Source organism: Amblyraja radiata, chromosome 4 (genome assembly GCF_010909765.2).
Source record: "Amblyraja radiata isolate CabotCenter1 chromosome 4, sAmbRad1.1.pri, whole genome shotgun sequence".
NCBI classification, from domain to species: Eukaryota; Metazoa; Chordata; class Chondrichthyes; order Rajiformes; family Rajidae; genus Amblyraja; species Amblyraja radiata.
Window position 1 is genome coordinate 67,537,028 of NC_045959.1, and position 25,120 is coordinate 67,562,147.

Sequence of the window (25,120 nt, forward strand, 5' to 3'; positions counted from 1 at the left end):
TAGTCCACCTCTGCAGTTTTATATCGGTAGAAATATTTCTGCTCTTATTTAGTATTAAAAGGAATTTATGTTTTCTCAATTGCATAATTTAAGATGGCTCTTTTACTTAATTATTGACCCAGGTTTATATAATCTCACCCCAATCACTAAACCGGTTAACAAACTAGTAGAATAGTGTAGTGAATTATAGTTTGAATATCTTGAAACCGAAACAAAGTAGTGTTTGTGCATGTGAAAATTTATTATTCAATTTAATTTTTTTTTAATTTTCACGTGAACCTTTTGCAATGCTTTCTTTTATTCTTTAGATTTCATTTTTTCACATTTCCGTCATTCTAGGTTACAGTACAGCCTTGATATTGCTGATAGACTGGGTGATGAACATGTTCTGATTGGGCTATATATCAACCTCCTTCTGAACAATTTTCCACGGTTAGTTGAGGTTTCTTTTACCCAACTTAGAAATAATAATGTTTGAAAGAAAAGCCTTTCAAAATTAGTCATTCCATTCCACTGATGTGCAAACAACGACAAAGAATGTGATTTATTTATTAAGTATCCACAAAGCTTTAAATTCACACTGCTTTCTGAGAATGCAGAAGATATTCAATAGTGAGATAAAATACTAATCTAAAATATGTAACGGATTCTATATTTGAACTACTACAAGAAAATCTATTAAAGTTGATGTTAATAATATTAATTTTAGTTTTCATCAATGCTAAACAGCATCATAATCTGCCACATTTCACATCAATTAGGTTTCCGAAATTGCCATTCTAACTCATTCTCTGATAACTATTAAAACCATGATTATAACAGTATTTAGAAATGAAAATAGAATATCGTTTGAAAATCAAAGCTATAAATGAATATGAGGAAATGATAAAAAAAAATACAATTAAGGTCAGTTGCATCTGTTGAAGTCTGGCTTCACTTAGTCAACTGCACTGCTTGAGACAAAAGGGGACAACATCAAGTATTAGGCTGCTCTTTAGAGAACCCAACCATATTTTATCAGGACTGTCCCATATGAACTGGAGCAACCTTTTGTTGAATTTTAACATCTGATGTCCATTTTTCAAATGTTGGTTATTTACTGTCACGATCTTTATATTCAGAATCCCCTCAGTTGTGATTAATTATTAAGCTATGTAAGTTCAGGTTTGATGAATATTTATATATCAAATGTAATGCTACATATAATCTTTTTCCTTATATGCCCCCATCGATTGCTGACAAAAGCCAAACAATCCATTGCATCTGATCTAAATTTGCTTCCTTTATTTTCAGTTCCACTTCTCTTTTCTTTCTTTGTTATTCCATATTAGTAAATCTCACAATGCTTTTTTCTCTTTGCCTTTTTTTCCCACCATTCCCTTTCTGGTCTTTTGTTCCCATGTGTTCTTTGCCGAACTTATTCACTCCTGATACTTGGATTTCTTTATTCACTCGTTTTCTTCCTTGGCCTGGAATGGTGAAGAGATAAGAAGGACAGTTGTAGTATTTTTAAAAAGTACTGGCATATAGCATGGAGAAATCGAGGCAGATACTCAGTCAATTTGATATAATACATCGGTTTGAGTTTGAAGAGGTAGGTGATTGAGCGTGGAATGTAAAGGTGCTTGGTTCTCAATGTGAGATTGTCACCAGAAGCCAGACTATTATTGGGATGGTAGAATCGAGTGGGTTTCACAGCAACAGGATGGTTGATTGACTTCACAGTTTAACACTCAAGAGTCAAACGGGTTTAATTGTCACATGCATTATTACTTGTGGCAGCTTTCCTGGTACATTACACACAACAAATAAATATGCAATAAGTTATCAGTTATACTAGGTAAACCAGACTATAATAGTGCAAGCCAAAGTGATAAGGGTTGTGCCTGGTGGTTCAAGAGCCTGATGGTTGAGAGGAAGAAGATGTTCTTGATATGAAGATAATAGTTCTTGCAATAGTCCAATGAGATGAGAGCAAGGCCAGCAAGTGTGGGTTTTTGATAATATTATTTCTTGAGGCAGCACTTCCTATAAGATTCCTTTGATGGTTGGAAAATCAGTACCCATGATGGGCTCAGCAATGTCCACCGCTTTGTGCAGCCTCCTCCATTCTTGGACGTTTTCTATTCCGGCACTCTTGAGACTTTGTACCCACAGGCACATTTTCTGGGCGTTATTCTAGCTAAAGCTCCACTTTTACACATTACATTTATAAAGTACATTTTCCAGTGAGCCCAGTATAATTGAAGGGAATACAAGAAACAAAAGCAGATGCATTATAAGCGAATGCAGAATCTGGGGCAACAGAGTATTGGAGGGAGCACAGGGGAAGCAGTCATAGAGGAAGTGTGGGAACAGGGGCAACCATGTATTAGGGGGAGCAAAGGAGCAGGGGGCACAGTGTATAATAAAAAGCAGAAGAACGGTGGGCACAGTGTGTTGTAGAGAGCACAAGAATGGGGGTCACAATGTGTTGCAGGGAGCACTAGAACAGGAACCACAGTGTGCTGCAGGCAGCACGTGAATAGGGGCCACAGTATGCTGCAGGCAGCACGTGAATAGGGGCCACAGTATGCTGCAGGCAGCACGTGAATAGGGGCCACAGTATGCTGCAGGCAGCACGTGAATAGGGGCCACAGTATGCTGCAGGGAATGCAAAGACTAACCTGATGCCGAATCATCAGGATTCTGAACAAACGGGTACAAAATATTTTGGAATATGACTTGTTGGTTGCCTGAGACTTGTACACTGGCTTAGACCAACACTGGGGGGAGGAGAGCATGGTGAGCTGGACAGATATGGTGTATGTAGTAAATTGTGTTGAGAAGGAATGACAAGAAGTGGCCAAGGGAGAGTAAAGGAAAATAGAACATGGGAATGAATGATGAATATATAGAATTGTGTTTGAACTGGCTTCTACTTTACTCATCTTTGTTTCTTGAAAGTGGCCACACGTCTCTTTAATTTCATGTTTCATGTATCTTGTTGGGTTTTATGACTGTTGGTAGATCAATTTCCCTCCTGGAATAAATAAAGTCCTATTGTATTGTATGATTAAAATCTGTTGGCTCCTCCAGCAAAGAGCGTCATTGTGAACTTCAATATCTGTGGCTGCAGCAGTAATGCTGGCTCTTAATAACCATATAACAAACCATATAACAATTACAGCACGGAAACAGGCCATCACGGCCCTACAAGTCCGTGCCGAACAATTATTTTCCCTTAGTCCCACCTGCCTGCACTCATACCATAACCCTCTATTCCCTTCTCATCCATATGCCTATCCAATTTATTTTTAAATGATACCAACGAACCTGCCTCCACCACTTCCACTGGAAGCTCATTCCACACCGCTACCACTCTCTGAGTAAAGAAGTTCCCCCTCATGTTACCCCTAAACTTCTGTCCCTTAATTCTGAAGTCAAGTCCTCTTGTTTGAATCTTCCCTATTCTCAAAGGGAAAAGCTTGTCCACATCAACTCTGTCTATCCCTCTCATCATTTTAAAGACCTCTATCAAGTCCCCCCTTAACCTTCTGCGCTCCAGAGAATAAAGACCTAACTTATTCAACCTTTCTCTGTAACTTAGTTGTTGAAACCCAGGCAACATTCTAGTAAATCTCCTCTGTACTCTCTCTATTTTGTTGACATCCTTCCTATAATTGGGCGACCAAAATTGTACACCATACTCCAGATTTGGTCTCACCAATGCCTTGTACAATTTTAACATTACATCCCAGCTTCTATACTCAATGCTCTGATTTATAAAGGCTAGCATACCAAAAGCTTTCTTTACCACCCTGTCTATATGAGAGTCCACCTTCAAGGAACTATGCACGGTTATTCCCAGATCTCTCTGTTCAACTGCATTCTTCAATTCCCTACCATTTACCATGTACGTCCTATTTCGATTTGTCCTGCCAAGGTGTAGCACCTCACATTTATCAGCATTAAACTCCATCTGCCATCTTTCAGCCCATTCTTCCAAATGGCCTAAATGTAGACTTTGAAAATCCTCTTCATTATCCACAACACCCCCTATCTTGGTATCATCTGCATACTTACTAATCTTCTATGCCTGCCAGTTATTGGAGATGTAAACAAGATCTTGCATTTTTAAATACACTGTTGCTTTAGCTAAGACACTGAAGGATGTACAGAGGATAACCTTCCTTTTATTCCCTCTTGCTTGCGATAAACGAGTGTTGGAGTGAGTATGTGCATGGTTACTGCTTCTCATCGTGCTGGAAGCCATTGACACCAGGCACATTCCCTTTCAAGTACCTTACGTGAACTGAGACATTTTCTGAACTATTTTCACTCTCTGCATGTGCCATTGGGTGAGTGAACAGAGGGACTTCATCACACACGGCAATGCCAGTTATCGTAGCAGGAGTCTCATTTCCTTCATCCAGTTGCAGTTACTGCGATGGGTCAAAGGCTGGGTGCTGCGAGTTAAAAGTTTTCCACTCCTGACGTATCTCACAGCTCTGATCCAGTAACCACATACACGAATAGCAGGTGATGTTGCCATAATACAGAACATACCAGTGGTGTCCTTGATGTATCTGTTATTCAGACTGTTGTGTGGAACCCCTGTGGTATTCCAATGATGGGCATCAATACTTTTGGAAATACTGAGTTGAGTTTAGTTTATTGTCACGTGTACCGAGGTGCATTGAAAAGCTTTTGTTACATGCTAACCAGTCAAGGGAAAGACAATACGTGATTACAATCGAGCCCATATGTTGTGTGCTGTACAACCTGGTCACGAAAGAAACAGCATTTGCCCGCTCCCATCAGCTGAGAAATTGAGAGAAGGGATACAGCTATATTAATAGCAAAAGGATAACGAGGGATAAAATTGGTCCATTAGAGAGTCAGAGTGGACAGCTATCTGCAGAGCCAAAAGAGATGGGGGAGATATTGAACAATTTCTTTTCTTCGGTATTCACCAAGGAGAAGGATATTGATTTATGTGAGGTAAGGGAAACAAATAGAGTAGCTATGGAAACTATGAGATTCAAAGAAGAGGAAGTACTGACACTTTTGAGAAACATAAAAGTGGAAAAGTCTCCAGGTCCGGACAGGATATTCCCTAGGACATTGAGGGAAGTTAGTGTAGAAATAGCAGGGGCTATGACAGAAATATTTCAAATGTCATTAGAAACGGGAATAGTACCGGAGGATTGGCGTACTGCGCATGTTGTTCCATTGTTTAAAAAGGGGTCTAAGAGTAAACCTAGCAATTATAGACCTGTTAGTTTGACGTCGGTAGTGGGCAAATTAATGGAAAGAATACTTAGAGATAATGTATATAAACATCTGGATAAACAGGGTCTGATTAGGAACAGTTAACATGGATTTGTGCCTGGAAGGTCATGTTTGACTAATCTTCTTGAATTTTTTGAAGAGGTTACTCGGGAAATTGATGAGGGTAAAGCAGTGGATGTTGTATATATGGACTTCAGTAAGGCCTTTGACAAGGTTCCTCATGGAAGGTTGGTTAAGAAGGTTCAATGGTTGGGTATTAATGGTGGAGTAGCAAGATGGATTTAACAGTGGCTGAATGGGAGATGCCAGAGAGTAACGGTGGATGGTTGTTTGTCAGGTTGGACGCCAGTGACTAGTGGAGTGCCACAGGGATCTGTGTTGGGTCCACTGTTGTTTGTCATGTACATCAATGATCTGGATGATGGTGTGGTAAATTGGATTAGTAAGTATGCAGATGATACTAAGATAGGTGGGGTTGTGGATAATGAAGTAGATTTTCAAAGTCTACAGAGAGATTTATAATAATAATAATAATGGATGGGATTTATATAGCGTCTTTCTAATACTCAAGGCGCTTTACATCGCATTATTCATTCACTCCTCAGTCACACTCGGTGGTGGTAAGCTACTTCTGTCTGGGGCAGACTGACGGAAGCGTGGCTGCCAATCTGCGCCTACGGCCCCTCCGACCACCACCAATCACTCACACACATTCACACACATTCACACACAGGCAAAGGTGGGTGAAGTGTCTTGCCCAAGGACACAACGACAGTATGCACTCCAAGCGGGATTCGAACCGGCTACCTTCTGGTTGCCAGCCGAACACTTAGCCCATTGTGCCATCTGTCGTCCCAATTTATGCCAGTTGGAAGAGTGGACTGAAAGATGGCAGATGGAGTTTAATGCTGATAAGTGTGAGGTGCTACATCTTGGCAGGACAAATCAAAATAGGACGTACATGGTAAATGATAGGGAATTGAAGAATGCAGGTGAACAGAGGGATCTGGGAATAACTGTGCACAGTTCCCTGAAAGTGGAATCTCATGTAGATAGGGTGGTAAAGAAAGCTTTTGGTGTGCTGGCCTTTATAAAACAGAGCATTGAGTATAGAAGTTGGGATGTAATGTTAAAATTGTACAAGGCATTGGTGAGGCCAATTCTGGAGTATGGGGTACAATTTTGGTCGCCTAATTATAGGAAGGATGTCAACAAAATAGAGAGAGTACAGAGGAGATTTACTAGAATGTTGTCTGGGTTTCAGCAACTAAGTTACAGAGAAAGGTTGAACAAGTTAGGGCTTTATTCTTTGGAGAGCAGAAGGTTAAGGGGGGACTTAATAGAGGTCTTTAAAATGATGAGAGGGATAGACAGAGTTGACGTGGATAAGCTTTTCCCACTGAGAGTAGGGAAGATTCAAACAAGGGGACATGACTTGAGAATTAAGGGACAGAAGTTTAGGGGTAACATGAGGGGGAATTTCTTTACTCAGAGAGTGGTGGCTGTGTGGAATGAGCTTCCAGGAAAGGTGGTGGAGGCAGGTTCGTTTTTATCATTTAAAAATAAATTGGATAGTTATATGGACGGGAAAGGAATGGAGGGTTATGGTCTGAGCGCCGGTATATGGGACTAGGGGAGAATACGTGTTCGGCACGGACTAGAAGGGTCGAGATGGCCTGTTTCCGTGCTGTAAATTGTTATATGGTTATATGGTTAAGGGAATGTGAGGAAGGGAAGAAGGACATGCAAAAGAATGTCAAACAGGAAGTGGTAGGGGAACCACAATGTCAATGCCTCTTTGCTCATGATCCATGTAACAAACAATTGGTGAGAAATAACAGTAACATTAACCGTACCTCCCCATTGACCATCTTAATGTATAATGTCTGGAACATTTTACTGTTTTGTTTGGTTTCCTTGATAATTTTGTTTCCTAGTTCTCTTTTCCTTATCAATTGTTTGGCCTCTAATGTCTTTGTCTTCTTGATTATCACGGCTTGCTGTAATGGTTGTATAATTGTGATATGTCCTTAGTTTTTATTTCTCATATACTTTGTTTTTCCTATGATTTCTTGTTAATATTTATATCGTTCTTGTTTTCTTTAAGCAGAATTTTTTTTTTTGTTATCTGTATGTCAGTGTTTGAAATGTATCTAATTACCTGCTAATAATGTTTTCTTTCTACCAGTTCTGTTGCCAGTCCTTCACAATTGGCTTTTCTATATTTAACTACCCTGTGCTTTTCTGTCTTTTATTGTTATTATGTTTAAACATATAATATATTGCCTAAAGGTTCACTCCTTTTCGTTCTTTCATCCGCTCTGATGCACTCTCTGTATTAGGTCTGGATGCTAATCCTCTTTTGTTGAGTTTCATACATTCTGGAATAGAAAGTTAATCCTGATCACTTTGTTGGAACTCCATTTCCTTATCCATTTTATCATTCAATTAATTTTAGGGCAATTAAACTTCCCACAAGACTATCATCTTTTTTAATTACACATTTCCCTAACGTGTTTCATACTTTTCCATTCCATTATCAATGTAAATAAACTACTCCTATTATTGTTATTTATACTTTATCATATTTTTTATCTCTCTTCATGGTTTTTGTTGTCTTACTAATGGCTGCAAAATGTTTTACTAGGCAATAGATTTATTAATTATTGCTTGGTGGCAGCTTTTACTACACTAATCTTAGAACTTTTTTAATAAAATGAATCCATACAACTGAAATTATTTTGCTGCCATCATCAACATATTTACAACAAAAATAGTCATAACAGTTTATTTTATTGATATTGGTTGAGGTTCATATATTTTGCTTGTAATCCTCCCTGATCTTTTGTGTTTGAATATTGCAGGGGAGTTTTGTACAACTCAATAAATAAGCCTTATTTAATAACTCTTGATAATGTTTTGCATTCGCCAGCATTATGTTCCCTGGGATGAAGTATATATCTGTAATGTTTGCAAGTTGGATAGACTTTTTGGCCCAATTGTTTATTAATTGATTAAAGGTTACAGCATGGAAACAGCCAGCTGACAAGTCCACACCAACCATGCCAAGTCCAAGCCAAAGCCAGGCTGAAGTCAGCATGGCTTTGTGAAGGGGAGGTCTTGCTTGACAAATTTGCTGGAGTTCTTTGAAGAAGTAAATAGCAGGAAAGCCAAAGGAAAGTCAGTAGATGCTGTTTACTAAGATTCTCAGAAAGCCTTTGATAAAGTGCCACATGTGAGGCTGCTAAGGAAGATGAGAGTCCAAAGCAGATAGTAGCATGGATAGCAGGTTGGCTTGATGGCAGAAGACAAAGAGTGGCAATAAAGGGGGCTTTTTCTGGTTGGCTGCCAGTGACTAGCGGAGTTCCGCAGATGTCAGTGCTGGGGCCGCTACTCTTCACGTTGTATATTAATGATTTGGACGAGGGGATTGAAGGCTTTGTGACCAAGTTTGCGGATGATACGAAAATAGGTGGAAGGGCAGGTAGTGAAGAGAAAGCAGGGACTCTGGATGACTTGGACAGGTTGGGAGACTGGGCAGAGAAGTGGCAGATGGAATATAGTGTAACAAAGTGTGGAGTCATGCATTTTGATAATAGGAGCAAAGGCGTAGACTATTTTCTAAATGGGGAATCAAGAAATCGGAAGTGCAAAGGGACTTGGGAGTGCTGGTGCAGGATTCCCAAAAAGTTAATCTGCAAGTCGAATCGGTAGTAAAGAAAGCAAACTCAATTCTAGCATTTATTTCAAGAGGGCTCGTATACAAAAACAGGGATGTAATGCTGAGGCTCTGTGAGGCGCTGGTAAGGCCACATTTGGAATATTGTGAGCAATTTTGGGCACCATATCTGAAGAAGGATGCACAGGCTCTAGAGAGGGTCCAGAGGAGGTTTACAAGAATGATCCCAGGAATGAGTAGGTTAACCTATGATGATTGTGTCGGCACTGTGCCTGCACTCGCTGGAGTTTAGAAGAATGAGGGGGGACCTCATTGAAACATACAGAATATTGAAAGGCTTGGATGGCGTGGATATGGAGAGGATGTTTCCACTAATGGGATAGTCTAGGACAGAATTAAAGGACATTCTTTTAGAAAGATGAGGAGAAATGTCTTTAGTCAGAGGGTGGTGACTCTCTTTGCCACAGAAGGCTGTGGAGGCCAAGTTCTGTGGATATTTTTAAGGCAGAGATAGATAAATTCTTGATTAGTGCAGATGTCAGATCCCCCTTCATTCTTCTAAACCCCAGTGAGTACAAGCCCAGTGCCAACAAAGGTTAATCATAGGTTAACCTACTTTTTTCTCAACTTTAAAGAGCCACTGAGTGTGGACTTCATTGATGCACTAATTAATGTAATTAAACATGAAAAGCAGGCACCATTTGTTTACAGAATAACTATTTTCATTCTGTAGGTAGATTCTAATTAACTAAAAGTGAATGTATCCTGAAATTGGCGTTAGTGTTTACCATTGTAATATTAAGGTTTTCCATCAGAGCAATAATTTTAGGCTTAGAAATGAGCCCACTTGAGTTTCTACCACTGTAAATCAGTCGAAGATTGCTTTTGCACTATTTTGTGTTTGAGCAACAATGCTGTTAATATCACCCAAATCACACAATGACTCAGGATCCAACTGCACAAAAAAAACTAATCGGCTCTTTTGAACATGCTATTTAATCGCATTCTCCTAACTTTCTTCCTTTTCTAGTCCCTCAATTTGCTGCTTCTCAAGTAGATTTTCAATTCTCTTTTAAAAGTTACCATTATATCTGCTTCCACAACTCTTTTTGACAGGATGTTTCAGATTTTAACATTTTTTCTAAAATAAAGTTCCTGCACTGCGGTTCTTTTGTTAGGTATGTTAAATTTCTGTCTATTGGTAACGAAAGTCTCCAAAAAAGGGAATAATTTCCTCATTTTCTGTTAAACCCCAATAAATTTAACCCATTCCTTCCCTACTTCTTGTTCTGTTTTTTCTCATCATAATTCCTGACTTTATTACAATTATTATTGCAGAATAATAATTACCACTGGATTTATAAAGAGCTAATATAAAAATAATTGTTGTAATTGGGGTTCGATAGACTTGAGGAAACATACCTGCAGATCAAATGTCGATAGACACAAAATGCTGGAGTAACTCAGCGGGACAGGCAGCATCTCTGGAGCGAAGTAATCGGTGACGTTTCGTGTCGAGACTCTCGACCTGAAACGTCACCCATTCCTTCTCTCCAGAGATGCTGCCTGTCCCACTGAGTTATTCCAGCATTTTGTGTCTACCTTCGATTTAAACCAGCATCTGCAGTTCTTCCCTACACAAATCAAATGATTATGTCTTGAACGATAAAATGGTGAACAGTGAATGGTAAACCTTTATTTTACAGTATATTCTGTCTCAAGTATGTAATAGGAGTCAGTTGTAAGTGTTTTGCTTCTGGCAACCCATTTTATACAAATTATATAACTAAAGAATCTTTAAGTAAGCCTCATTTTCCATAAGTCATTCCCAATGATAAATTTGAAATAAATGTTACCATACGAACAATATCCAGTGGAAAAAAATAAATTCTAATTACTGAGATTAAAAACTAAAATAAATGGCTCATTTTGTTCATTTTTTCCCCTTTTTTATAGTGTCCTTGACAGTCCAAACCGATTGGATGAAGAACATCGATTGATAGCAAGATATGCAGCACGACTAGCTGCTGAAGCAGCATCTTCAGTAGGTTTGAGTTTTTTTTCAGTTTAGTTTATTGGCACGTGTATAGAGGTACAGTGAAAAGCTTTTGTTGCATGCTAACTAGTCAGCAGAAAGACAATACATGATTACAATCGAGCCGAATGGGGGATGGATTACAAGAATTAAAGCTTCAGACCCTTTAAGCTGCTGATGACAAATTGAGTATTTCTGTTTTATTGCCCTGCTACCTATTTCCTGGGTCATCAGTGAACTATGAGGTCATATCTTTGCCACCTTCATCCCAGTCATTGACATAAATTGTAAAACCTTCATTCTGCAGCACATCACTTGCCAGCCAAAAAATGTCTCCATTTTGTTTGCTGTTAGCCTCTAACACTGATGTTTTTTAAGGATTTCTTTGCGCTACGATACGATAGAACTTTATTTATCCCAATAGGGAAATTGATCTGCCAACAGTCATAAAAAGCACAAAATACATGAAACATGAAATTAAAGTGACGAGTGGAAAGGCTTGGGGGATGTGCAAAGATTGAGGGGAGGGGAGGGGTCGGGCTCAGTCTCAGTCTACCCCATGACAGAAGGGGGCGGAGTTGTAAAATTTGATAGTCAATGGACAATAGGTGCAGGAGTAGGCCATTCGGCCGTTCGAGCCAGCACCGCCATTCACTGTGATCATGGCTGATCATCCACAATCAGTACCACGTTCCTGCCTTCTCCCATATCCCCTGATTCCGCTATCTTTAAGAGCCCTATCTAGCTCTCTCTTGAAAGTATCCAGAGAACCGGCCTCCACCGCCCTCTGAGGCAGAGAATTCCACAGACTCACAACTCTCTGGGTGAAAACTGTCTCCTCATCTCCGTTCTAAAGGGCTTACCCCTTACCCTTAAACTGTGGCCCCTGGTTCTGGACTTCCCCAACATCGGGAACATGTTTCCTGCCTCCAGCGTGTTCAAACCCTTAATAATCTTATATGTTTCAATAAGATACCTGCTAATCCTTCTAAACTCCAGCGTATACAAGCCCAGCTGCTCCATTTTCGTCTCTGTTCTAAATGGCTTACTCCTTATTCTTAAACTGTGGTCACAGGGAAGAAAGATCTCCTATGGCGTTCTGTCCTGCATCTTGGATTCCCAGTTTCCAGTTCTGACCTGGCTCACCTCAGGGCCCTGCCTCAAGCCTCCTTTCTCTAATCACCCAGAATCCTACTCCCATCCATACCATTCCCAATTGATTCGGACATAAGTTTAGTCAAGGGGTTAAATTCCATTAGATCTCACAGTTAAAGTCAGTGATCAAGTTTAATTTCAAAAATGGTCCAGCAAGGACGCAACAGGTTAATATACAATATTGTTTACACTGTAACATAATTGGCAACTTGGGTATAACTGCTGCAAATGCAAACCTATCCCCTCTTCTGTGATCTCCAATGCATTCTATTGATCTGCAGTAAAAATTGCGCTAATTCTAAATGTTTCCAAATCTTTCTAGCAACAGCGCGCTCCCTCTGATATAACTTCTACCATAGATGCAAATAAGCAGCAGCGGCAGTTGATTGCTGAACTTGAAAACAAAAATAGGTAAGTGTCCACTCTTAATTTTATGTTCCTATACCTGTACTTTGCATGTCCAACGAAAATGGTAGGATGATGGCAAGGTGGTAAAATGACAGGGCTAGTCATTCAGAGGCCGGGACTAATGGGGATAGCCACTTGAGTTCAAATCCAACCATGGCAGCTATGAAAACTAAATTCAGTGAATAAAAGAAAAGACTTCTAAGTTGATCTGCTCTGACTTATGTTTGACTCAAAGGCCCTCAAAAATGACCACTCAGTTCTACCATGACAGCCACATTGATGCAGAGAAGAAATAAACTAGATGGATCAATGGGTTGTCTGAGGTCCGGAGTACTATGTTTACATATCTGTTGAACTGCTGCAAGTAAGAATTTAATTGTTCCTTTTCGGGACAGTAAAACACTTTTGACTCTTGACTCTCTTGACTCTCGGCACTGAGTTCTGGGAGTGGCATATGAAGGCCAATCAACCTTGCAAAGTCTTCCTCAGAAACGGCCGGCGACCACTGTCCCATGGACGGACAAGTCATGCAGCACCGTGTCATAGTTCTCTCAGAATCTAACCAGAAGATGGCAGAAAATGCTGGAAATGCACAGCAGGTCACAAGGAATAGGAGTAGAATTAGATCATTTGGCCCACAAAGTGTACGCCGCCATTCAATCATAGCTGATCTATCTCTCCCTCCGAATCCCATTCTCCTGCCTTCTCCCCATAACCTCTGACACCTGTATTAATCAAGAAGTACTGCACGATTACTGCCATCATCCTCCCTATGATAGTGAATCACTGCTCTTCCACGTTGATCAACATTTGGAAGAAGCACTGAAAGTCGAAAGGGCACTAAGTGGGGTACGCTGATGGGGGACTTCAATATCCATCGCCAAGAGGGACTTGGTAACACCACCAGGCATTGAATCCTGAGGGATATAACTGCCAGATTGTTCTGCCACAGTTGAACCAACATGAAGATTAACATCTCTCCTCATTGATCTGCTTGTGGAATACCATTGGTAGAAGTAAACACAACAAAGGCACCATCTGTTATATAGGATGTCCACATATCTCAGCTGTTATCAAGCAATTGAATCATCCTACCAACAACTAGAGAGCAGTCCTGAGCTACTATCTACCTCATTGGAGATTCTTGGACTAAAAAACTAAACTAAACTAAAACTAAACTCACTCCAGCATAACCATCAAGCCCAGATATTAATACAGTTTTATTGAGTGCAGAAGAGCATACTGGGTGCAGCTGTTTAGTTTATGTGTACTGAGGGACAGTAAAAAACATGATTACAGTCGAATCATCCACAGTGTACAGATATAGAATAAAGGGAATAACCGAAGATAGACACAAAAAGCTGGAGTAACTCAGTGGGTCAAGCAGCATCTCTAGAGAAAGGAATAGGTGACGTTTTGGGTCAAGACCCTTCATCATATTGAGCCTATTCCTTTTCTCCAGAGATGCTGCCTGGCCTGCTGAGTAACTCCAGCTTTTGGTGTCTATCTTCGGTTTAAACCAGCATCTGCAGTTCTTCTCTACACATAAAGGGAATAACATTTAGTGTAAATAAAGTCCGATGAAAGATAGTCCAAGGGTCTCCAGTGAAGTAAATAGTGGGAGATACTTTAAAATGAGGTGGCAATGTGGTGAAGCTGCAACACTAAAACAGCAAGGTTGATCCAGTTCCAGATCAGATCAATGTTTTTCACCCCTTCTCATCATGCCAGTTAAACAACCAGTCGTAGGAGCCAACTCCAAAGAAGATTCTCATCCTTCATATTGGTGGAGCCCCGCATGTGAATGCTAAAGAGAAGGTTGATGTTTTGCAGCAATGTTAAAGTGTCTAATGGACGGATCTCTCTCCACACCCTCCTGAAGGCCCACCATTTGCAACCAATTCCATTTCATCAATATGATATCAAGTAACCATTGGATACAGTACCTGCTATTGGACTAAAACAAAATTTCTGCCAGAGAACTAAAACCAAACAATTCCTGTACATCTATAACACTAGTGCCGTCCCAGAACTGCCCAGTATGTCCTGTCCACAAAAATGAGGATAAATCCAATTTGGCTAATTACCACCCGATCAATCCACTTTCAATCATTTGCAACGTGATAGAATGATGGTTGATATAAAGAGAAACGCAGGAACTGTCCATAGCACATACGGGTAAGGGAAACTCAAAGGGTGGCTTTGTGCATTTTTGTATTTGGAGAGGGAGAGACAAAGATAATAAATATTTCATCCATATTCACAGGGAAAAGTAAAGTATATATGGATAAAAGTGGTGGATCAATTATTTGAAATCAATTTCTAAAATGTTGGAGTAGCTGGTCGCAAAAGAAAGAATAATCCTAAAATAGAAGTGATTCTAATTTACACTGCCAGCCGTTGATTTTGCAGGATCTTTGTAAGAAAAACTTGGATGGGATGAGAGAATAACGCAAACTTCCTCACTAGAAGGAGATTCTGTCACTACAATATGTGGTGGGAGGGAAGGGATAATTTTAACCTAAAATGTACAAAGGGAAACTAACTGGATTGATTTATACAAATTAAACGCATCTCGATTCCATCAGTGCCTCTTCATCCTCAGTATATTTCTTCCACCATTCCACCAATGAATGAGTATTATCCAAATGATATTAATGACAGGGTGTGGTCATGATACTTTGAGGTGTCATGGCAACATTTTAGGCCTTTAGGCTGTTAACCTGATGCTATTCCTCACATCATTATTTCTCTTATCATAGGATGTGGGTATTTTAGGTTTGACATGCCTTCTCCATGTATGAACCTTGCATTGGAACTGTGCCTAATTTTATGCTTATATGCTCGGAACCATAGGCTGGTGAGCTTAACATCTATAGCTGGGCCTGTTACTATTTGTCATCTACATCAATGATTTGGATTAGAACATACAGGGCAAGATTAGCAAGTTTGCTAATGATACAAAAGTGGGTGGTTTTGCAGATAGTGAAGATGGTTGTGAAAGATTGCAGCAGGATATGGATCGATTGGCCAGGTGGGCTGAGGAATTTATTGATAGAATTTAATATAGAGCAATGTGAGGAGTTGCATTTTGGGATGTCTAACAAGGCCAGGACTTACACAGTGAATGGTAGGCCTCTGGGGAGTGTTGTAGAGCAGACCGATCTAGGAGTGCAGGTGCATGGTTCTTTGAAGGTCGAGTGGCAGGTAGATAAGATGGTCAAAAAGACTTTTGGCACATCGGCCTTCATCAAAGCATTGAGTATAGAAGTTGGGAGGTCATGTTGCAGTTGTGTAAGACATTGATGAGTGCATTTAGAGTATTGTGTTCATTTCTGGGCACTATGTTATAGGAAAGATATTGTCAAGCTTGAAAGGGTTCAGAGAAGATTTACGAGGATGTTGCCAGGACTTGAGGGTCTGAGCTACAGGAAGAAGTTGAGTAGGCTGGGTCTCTATTCCATAGAGTGCAGAAGGATAAGGGGTGATTTTATACAGTAGAAGTGTATAAAATCATGAGAGGAATAGATCGGGCAGATGCACAGAATCTCTTGCCCATAGTGGGGGAATCGAGGACCAGATGACATAAGTTCAAAGTGAAGGGGAAAAGATATAATTGGAATCTAAGGGGTAACCTTTTCACACAAAGGGTGATGGGGGTATGGAACATGCTGCCAGAGGAGGTAGTTGAGGCAGGGACTATCCCAACGTTTAAGAAACAGTTAGACAGGTACATGGATAGGACAGGTTTGAAGGGATATGGACCAAACGCAGGCAGGTGGGACTAGTGTAGCTGGGACATGTTGGCCGATGTGGACAAGTTGGGCTGAAGGACTGTTTCCACACTGTATCACTCTATGACCAAATCAAAAGGAAAATGGAAGATTAAGATACCAGGGTGTTACAATGCTAAACTGAAAAAAGCAGTGGTTGTAATTTAGGATCCCAAATTAATCTTCTTCTTAACCAGAGGGCAATGTGAACATTAAGTTTTGCAGGTTATATTTTTAGAGGTCGCTTCTTCTTCTTCTTCTTCTTCTTCTTCTTCTTCTTGCGTATGGCATGCACAGCCTAAAGTTGGAGGACAACTTGTTCTATTTGATCTTATTTGATTGCATTCGTCGAAACAAGGCGGACCACGTGAAGGTTGCAATCTTCCACCCCAGAGGTTGCTCATGACCAGGATAGCCAACAGAGAGAATTTCCAGTGACCGCTTGCCAATTCCTCATACATGACTTCATATTGTGTAGTGCCAGTGTGCCTCCTCAGATTGAAAGCAACATTTCCCACCGCGCGATGTAATATATCTACCAGGTTTCTTGCCTCAAATGTCTGCCTGTCTCATCAACGTCCTGTGTGTATATAAAAACAAGAGTTAAATTATGTGCATTGGAAGCTTCTTCATCCTGGCCTCTTTAAGGTGATATTATCCTGTCTTTCACTGCCTTTGGTTAAGGTTACAATTCACATTTTAATTAAACTGCTGGTCTTTAGTACCTCTTAGCCCACAGTCCACTGTTTTAATCCAAAACCAGCTTAATAAACTTTCGTCTAATTTAATGCATCCTAACACCATGCTACCATTTTCTATGGGTTTTGTGCCAGTCAACAGTTTTGGGTCTTTGAAATAAAGCAGAATATATTCCGAGGCAATTGTGATCAATTTGCTTTGGATATTAGCAAATAAATTGCTGGAAAGGGAAGGCAATCCTGACCTCGGGTGCTGTCTTTGTGGAATTTGCACACTCTCCCTGTGACTGTAAGTTTCATCTGGGTGCTCTGGTTTTCTTCCATATCCCAAAAGACCTGTTGGTTTGTAGGTTAATTGGTCTTAATAAATTGCCCCTAGTTTTTTAGGGGGTGGATAAAAATATGAGATAACAGAACTGGTGTGAATGCATGATCAATGGTTGGGGTAGACTCGGTTGTCGTATCTCTAAACTTAAATTAAAAGCTTTGAAGCGTTCTAATCATAATTCTAACTAGTATCTGCAATTGTGTTCTACGTCAATTTATTTGTTGCAATATAAGCCTGCAATAACATTTGTCATTCATCAGAGAAATCCTGCAAGAAATTCAGAGATTGAGGCTTGAGCACGAACAGGCATCTCAACCCACACCTGACAAGGCACAACAGAATCCAACCCTTCTTGCTGAGCTACGACTCCTCAGGTAACTCATTGAAAATGCAGTTGGATTGAAAATTTGACTGGGAGACGTTGACCAGAGATGAGGTCAGTCGCAGGCCAGAGATCCCTTCAAACTTTTCTCTTCAATTTCTCTTTTCCACTCTATCTCTGACCTTATGCCCAACCGTTCAAAGGGTATTATTTAGTCACATGTACCAATTAAGGTACAGAGGAACTCGATTTAACATAGTCATAGTAAAAAAAAGCAACAAAACACACAACTACATGAAAGTTAACATAAACATTCACCACAGCGAATTCGCCACATTCCTCACTATGATGGAAGGCAATAAAGTCAAATCTTCTTCACACTTTATTCTCCTGCGGTCGGGGCAGTCAGACCATCTGCAGTCAGGGCGATCGAAGCCCCCACGCCGGGGTGGTTGAAGCTCCTGCGGCTTGGAGCTCCCGAAGTCGATCCCTAGCCAAGGGACTGCGAGCTCCACAATGTTAAAATCCGCAGGCTCCCGCAGTTGGAGCTCCCAAAGTCGATTCCCAGCCGCCAGCTCCTTAATGTTTGGCCACAGTAGGAATGGAGACACGATACGGAAATCACATCTCCGTCGAAATAAGAGATTTTTAAAAGTTTTCCCTAACCCCCACCCCAACACCACCCTCCACATAAAACAAAGCTAAAGAGCACTAAAACATAAAGAGCACTAAAAAACGACAAAGAAGAAAAGGACGAGACAGACTGTTGGTGAGGCAGCCACTGCGGCGTCATCAGGTGGTTAATATCCCTCAGTCTTGGGGCTAAAGGAATCAAGGGATATGAACGGGTTACTGACTTTAAATGATCAGCCATGATCATATTGAATGGTGGTGCTGGCTCAAAGGGCCAAATGGCCTCCTCCAGCACCTATTTTTCTATGTTTCCCTCTTCTACAATAGGATTTTTTTCCCACATCCTGCCGAAGTGAAGGGAAATAAAATGTTATTTTGGATAAATAGTGCTGTCCATTACAGGTAAGAAAGAACTAAAGACAGTGGTGTACTGGCCAGGGTGTCAGCTTGCCCGATGGCAAGTGGGCCCCTGATGAAGTGGGCCCCTGATGAAGTGGGCCCCCTATATCAAGTGGGCCCCTGATGAAGTAGGCCCCCTTTGTCTCCTGGCAACCAATATTTTTAGACCCAGTCCGCCACTGACTAAAGATGCTGGTAAAATCGAAGGTTGACACAAAACGCTGGATTAACTCAGCGGGTGAGGCACACAAAATGCTGGAGTAACTCTGCGAGCAGTCTCACCCGCTGAGTTACTCCAGCATTTTAGGTTTTGATGACAGTGCACACTATGCGTGGATGGGAGAGTGTGAGATTGCAACCTGCTTGTTGTAGTCTGTTGATAAGTAAAAACTGTCTTTGTGCTGTGATCCACAGAGGTCAACACCTCACTTACCCTGGTTACAAAAATGAGTAAAGGGAATGTTCTATAAGAGGACAAAATATCAGGACAGAAATATCTCTGCTTAATTATCACAAAAATTGTTTATCATGATCCACTGTAGTCCTTGACCAATCATTGAGTTCAGCCATTTGTATGAAGTTACTGCACACCGTTTCTATAGCTGCAGAATTTGGGCATGCTGATCATTTATAAACTAAGCTAGTAATGGAGATAAATGATTTTAAATTGAGCTCCTTAAAGACTGCCCAGTTCTATTTTCATGTGCTCTTGAAAGGTTCGTATCACTCCTCTTCCCATCGGCAATGAGGTTTGGATGTTTGAATCACGCAGGTAGTCTATTAAAAGGTAGACAAAAACAGTCTGGTGGACAATGATCTTCTGCTTGTTCCCCTCCAAATTTTTCAGGTTTTAAGGCACTATCCACTTTAATGTGAGGCACTTGGGTGCATAGATCAGGCGTTTTTTTCATTTTCTTTTCATCGTCAACTCATCTATGTCCATCTCTGCTTTGACAGCAGCATACCACAAACTCCAGAGGCATTTGAGTACATAATAATTATTTTTTTGTTTGATCGTTATGTTTGAGTAGTGTCAGAACAAACTAATTCAATACCAAGTTATGTTACTTTGATTTTGTTCTTGTTTCTACAATCATGTTCATCAAAATGACAGATATAATTGTGCTGAGTAATCCACACATTACCTAGATCCAAAATCACTATTAATGACTCATGTAAATCTTTCCTACTGTCTGCTTTATCAATACATTTGATTTCAAAATTAATTTTAAACAAAAACAAGAGGGCATAGGTTTAAGATGAGAGGAAGGAGTTTGAAAGGGAATGTGAGGGAAATTTGAGAGTGGTTGATATCATGATCACACTGATGAAGGAGTTGGTGGTGTGTAAAATCAATACATTTAAGAGAAATTTAATTAGGCACTTAAATAGGCAAGACATCATAGGATTCAGCTTAGTGCAAGCAAATGGGGTCAGTGTAGATGGAAAAAATGTCGGTGTGGACAAAGAAGGCCAAAGGACTCATTTCTGTGCAGTACCACTCTAAGAATCTACAATTAAGTCAAGAATAACTTTCTGAAATTTTCACAAATAGAAAATTACGTAATAGATTAACTAATTGAACTAAGAAAACATTGTAGTAGAAATGTTGTAGAACTGTTAGACAATAGACAATAGGTGCAGGAGTGGGCCATTTGGCCCTTCGAGCCTGCACCGCCATTCAATGTGATCATGGCTGATCATCCCCAATCAGTACCCCGTTCCTGCCTTCTCCCCATATCCCCTGACTCCGCTATTTTTTAAGAGCCCTACCTAGCTCTCTTTTGAAAGCATCCAGAGAACCTGCCTCCACCGCCCTCTGAGGCAGAGAATTCCACAGACTCACCACTCTCTGTGAGAAAAAGTGTTTCCTCGTCTCCGTTCTAAATGGCTTACTCCTTATTCTTAAACTGTGGCGCCTGGTTCTGGACTCCCCCAACATCGGGAACACGTTTCCTGCCTCTAGCATGTCCAAGCCCTTAACAATCTTATATGTTTCAATAAGATATCCTCTCATCCTTCTAAACTCCAGAATGTACAAGCCCAGCTGCTCCATTCGCTCAGCATATGCCAGTCCCGCCATCCCGGGAATTAACTTTGTAAACCTACGTTGCACTCCCTCAATAGCAAGAATGTCCTTCCTCAAATTAGGGGACCAGAACTGCACACAATGCTCCAGGTGTGGTCTCACTAGGGCTCTGTACAACTGCAGAAGGACCTCTTTGCTCCTATATTTGATTCCTCTTGTTATAAAGGCCAACATGCCATTCGCTTTCTTCACTGCCTGCTGTACCTGCATGCTTACTTTCATAGACTGTTCAAACTAAAAATAAATTATTTACTTCTTCACAGTTAAATCATACAGATGGACCTGCACCTGCTAAATATTAACATGCTTGATCAATCAAGCTGATGTTATGGAATTGATCCCAGTCAAAGCTTGACTGATAATGAACTTCCTTACATATAGTCTTGAGTATAATGAGCATCAAGAGTAGATCTAAAGTTAGCAACAAATCAAAACAAGCCACTCGCATTGCAGATCACGTAGTGTGTTTGATGTTGTTATGACTTGTATTTACAGATGACATTTTCATCACTATGGTGAAAATATATCTGATATATGCAACCAAACTATTTTCTATTTTTTTATTGCAGAGCATCTTATCATTTGAAAAAAGAGAGATTATACGTTTAGTTAATACTAGAAAGGAAGCAAATGTGAAGTGTAGGAAGCTGAAATCCATCAATGCCCTTAAGGAATACAAAGTAAACAGGAAATAAATTAAACTGGGAATCAGGAGATCTAAAGAGAATCCCAATTCATTGTATAGTTGTATTAGGAACAAGAGGGTAGCTGGTGAAAGGATAGGTCCACTCAAGGACAAAGGAGGGATTTCATGCATGGAGCCAGATGAAGTGGGTGAGTTGCGTCTATCTGAGGTCCTTAATGAGTACCTTACAACAGTAAGTAGTCACTAAGGAGAAGACCTTGGCGCATAGTGAGATCAGGAAGGAGCGTGTTGATAGCATATCATTAGGGGGGGAGGAGCTGCTGGGTCTCTCGAAAAGCAGCAAGGTAGTAAGTCCCCAGTGCTAATGGGGTCTATCACAGGGTGCTGAGGGAGGCAAAGGACGAGCATGCTGGAGCCTTGATAGAGATCCTTGTATCATCTTTAGCAATGGGAAATTTCAGAGAAATTGGAAAATAGTTAATGCTGTTCCTTTGTTTAAGAAGGGGAACAGGGATTATCCAGGAAATAATATGCTAGTGAACCGTACATCAATGGTGGAAATTATTAGAAGAAATTCTTGGGGTCAGGATTTACTCGCTGTTGGAAAAGCACAGATTTATTAGGCATAGTCAGCAAGGCTTTGCGTGAGGTTGGACCTGCTTCACAAACTTGATTGTGTAATGAATATGATTGAGTGTAAAGTAGTGAATTCTGTTTACATGAAGTTTTGTAAAGCATTTCACAAGGCGACTCATGATAGGCTGGTCCGTAAGATTAAATCAAATGAGATCCATGTTAAGTTGGATACAAAATTTGCTTGGATATAGACAACATACAGTATTAGTGAGGGGTATTTTTCAGACTGGAGGTCTGTGACAAATGGTGTTCTGCAGAGATCAAAGCTGGCATCCCTGTTGTTTCCAATATATCCAAATGATTTGACTAAGAATGTAGGTGGACTAATCACTGGATGTTTTCTAGAGAGAGTTAGATCTAGCTCTTTGGGCTAACGGAATCCAGGGATATGGGGAGAAAGCAGGAAAGGCGTACTGATTTTGGATGATCAGCCATGATCATATTGAATGACGGTGCTGGCTCGAAGGGCCAAATAGCCTACTCCTGCACCTATTTTCTATGTTTCTATATAGGTGGACTAATTATTAAGTCTGAAGATGACTCAATAATGGAGTCTGAAGAAGGGTTTTGGCCCGAAACGTTGCCTATTTCCTTCGCTCCATAGATGCAGCCGCACCCGCTGAGTTTCTCCAGCATTTTTGTCTACCTTCGATTTTGCAGCATCTGCAGTTCCTTCTTGAACATGAGTCAATAAATGGTGGAGTTGTGAATAGTAGGGGAGGTTGTCGAAGGTTACAGCAGAATATAGATCAGTTGGAAATTTGGATGGAGAAATGGCAGATGGAGTTTAATCTATACAAATGTTAAGTGATGCATTTCGGGAGGTCAAATGTAAGGGCAAGGTACACAATAAGTGGTGGAACCTACAGGAGCATTGATGTACCGAGGGATCTTGGGGTACAAATCCACAGGCTCCTGAAAGTGGCAACACAACCAGATTGGGTGGTAAATAAGCCATATGGCTTGCCTTCTTCATTCTGGGCATTGAGTATAAAAGTTGGCAAGGCAAATTGCGGCTAGGTAAACCTTTATTTAAGCCACATTTGGAGTATCGTGTGCAAATCTGGTCACAGCACTACTGGAAATATGTGGAAGCTTTGGAGAGGATACAGAAGAGGTTGATGTTTCCTATATTGGAAGGTAGTAACTACAAGGAGAATTTAGACAAATTTGGATTGTTTTATTTGGCACGTCAGAGGTTGAGGAGTGACCTAATAGAAGTATATAATATTACAGAGGCACAGATAGTCAAAGTCTTTTTCCCAGTCTAGAAATGTCAAATACTAGAGACAATTGGTTTAATGGGAGGTGGGGAAAGTTAGATATGTCTGAGGCAAGTTTTGTTTAGATGGAGAACATGCTGCCAGAGAAGGTGGTGTAAACACAGATACGTTGGTAACATTTTAAACGCATTTAGACAGATCCAGGAACAGGCAAGGAATGCAGTCTTTTGTTAGACAGGTACATGGATAGGACAGGTTTAGAGGGATATGGACCAAGCGCACGCAAGTGGGACTAGTGTAGCCGGGACGTTGTTGGCAGTGTGGGCGTGTTGGGCTGAAGGGCCTGTTTCCACATTGTAAGACTCTTAAGAAGGCAGAGATGCTGCTTGTCCCGCTGAGTAACTCCAGCAGTTTGTGTCTATCTTGCAATTTTAGTTCTTTGTTTTCCTTCTATATGACGGAATAAAACATGGAAATATTTGGATAATCGTGGCGCATATTCGAATGTCACTTCAATTAAATGCTCTCATGCCTCTTACATCCAGGAGTTATAGAGCGTGGGGAAAAGCATGCAGAAGCATGCCTTCAATGCAAGATTTTGAATGGGAACCTGCCCAAACAGATTCCAGCCTGCAGTCTAGTGCTGGAAAGCATTTGAAGCTAACTGTACTTTTCATTAAAAATATGTCCCCTTTTCCTAATTACTCTTCTCTTAAGAACTCTGTCGAATCTTGTATTCCAATTTGATTACAATCCAGACCCTCCCCAAAAACTGCCGACAATCTCTCCCCTCCATGTCCCAACGAGAGATTTATTTCCCCAATTCACTACATTAAATGATGCCCTGAATCTCCCCACTGCCCTATCACCCCTGCTCAATGGATCTATCCCGCACAGTCTGCAATTTAACCCCCCCCCCCCCCATCTATTTTGGACTTTTGTTACTTATCTAAAGTTATTCTTTCTTTGAGCACGTTAAAGTTAACATCTCTTGGATGCTCAAATTTTGGAGTGTGTCCACTTGAACAAAATGTTGTCAGACAGCAAATCACATGTTTCATGTGCCTTTCCCAGCTTGTAGGAATTTCTAGCCAAATATTTTTGGATTGCACTGCCTGTTATTATGTAGGGAATTGAGCACTTGATAATTTAACAAAGTAAAGTCTTCATTACTTTCATACATTCGAGCTGCATATCAATCCCATTAGAGCACCTTTTCATTTATTTTCACACTTTGTGGCTTTTTTGAAATTTTGAGGTCCAAGTATAAATTGCAACGGTATGAGGAGCAGGTTAGATTTGGTAGCATTTAAAATATATATATATCATGACTTGCAACAAATATACATTGCTGTAAGGTATAAAGCTTCTGATTGGAACTGTCTAAAATTATTTCACGTAGGAATTTGTAAAGAACAGGTACTTCGTAATTGGCATGAAATTATGGTTTACTTAGGTCCTGGTACAGAAATATGTTTGTTGTGCTGTAATTTTGTATAAGATGAACTATTTACATATTACTGCTGCTACTTGTGTCTATGTTTCTCGCACACTATAAATGTAGTCAAAGTGTGTCCCCAGCTTCCAGCAGTATTAGCTATGACTCATCCTCTAATTATTCCCTTGAGGAAAAGTGCCTCACTTCCATTTAATGCCTGGCACTGGTGCAGCTAGAGTTAGGAATATGTGGAATCAGAGATACAAATCACTAGCTTGACCTCACGTCGCGCCTAGTATAGACTTGTTAAACAGATAAGCAGCAGCTTCAATGTTTCAACATCATATTCAGCTCCCAAGACGTGAGGGAGGTGGGGCTGGATGG

General features: G+C 40.5%; 1 protein-coding gene across 3 annotated transcripts in view; it reads left to right on the forward strand.

The window, feature by feature from the left end:
• The window catches only part of dtna (dystrobrevin alpha), a 182,359-nt gene that overhangs the window by 110,668 nt on the left and 46,571 nt on the right, over positions 1–25,120 (forward strand). For all 3 annotated transcript variants that reach the window (XM_033019687.1, XM_033019688.1, XM_033019689.1), the window contains exons 12-15: positions 340–432; positions 10,910–10,997; positions 12,466–12,554; positions 17,611–17,724. In XM_033019687.1, the coding sequence (XP_032875578.1) occupies positions 340–432; positions 10,910–10,997; positions 12,466–12,554; positions 17,611–17,724 (384 nt within the window). The remainder of the gene's footprint in view (positions 1–339; positions 433–10,909; positions 10,998–12,465; positions 12,555–17,610; positions 17,725–25,120) is intronic.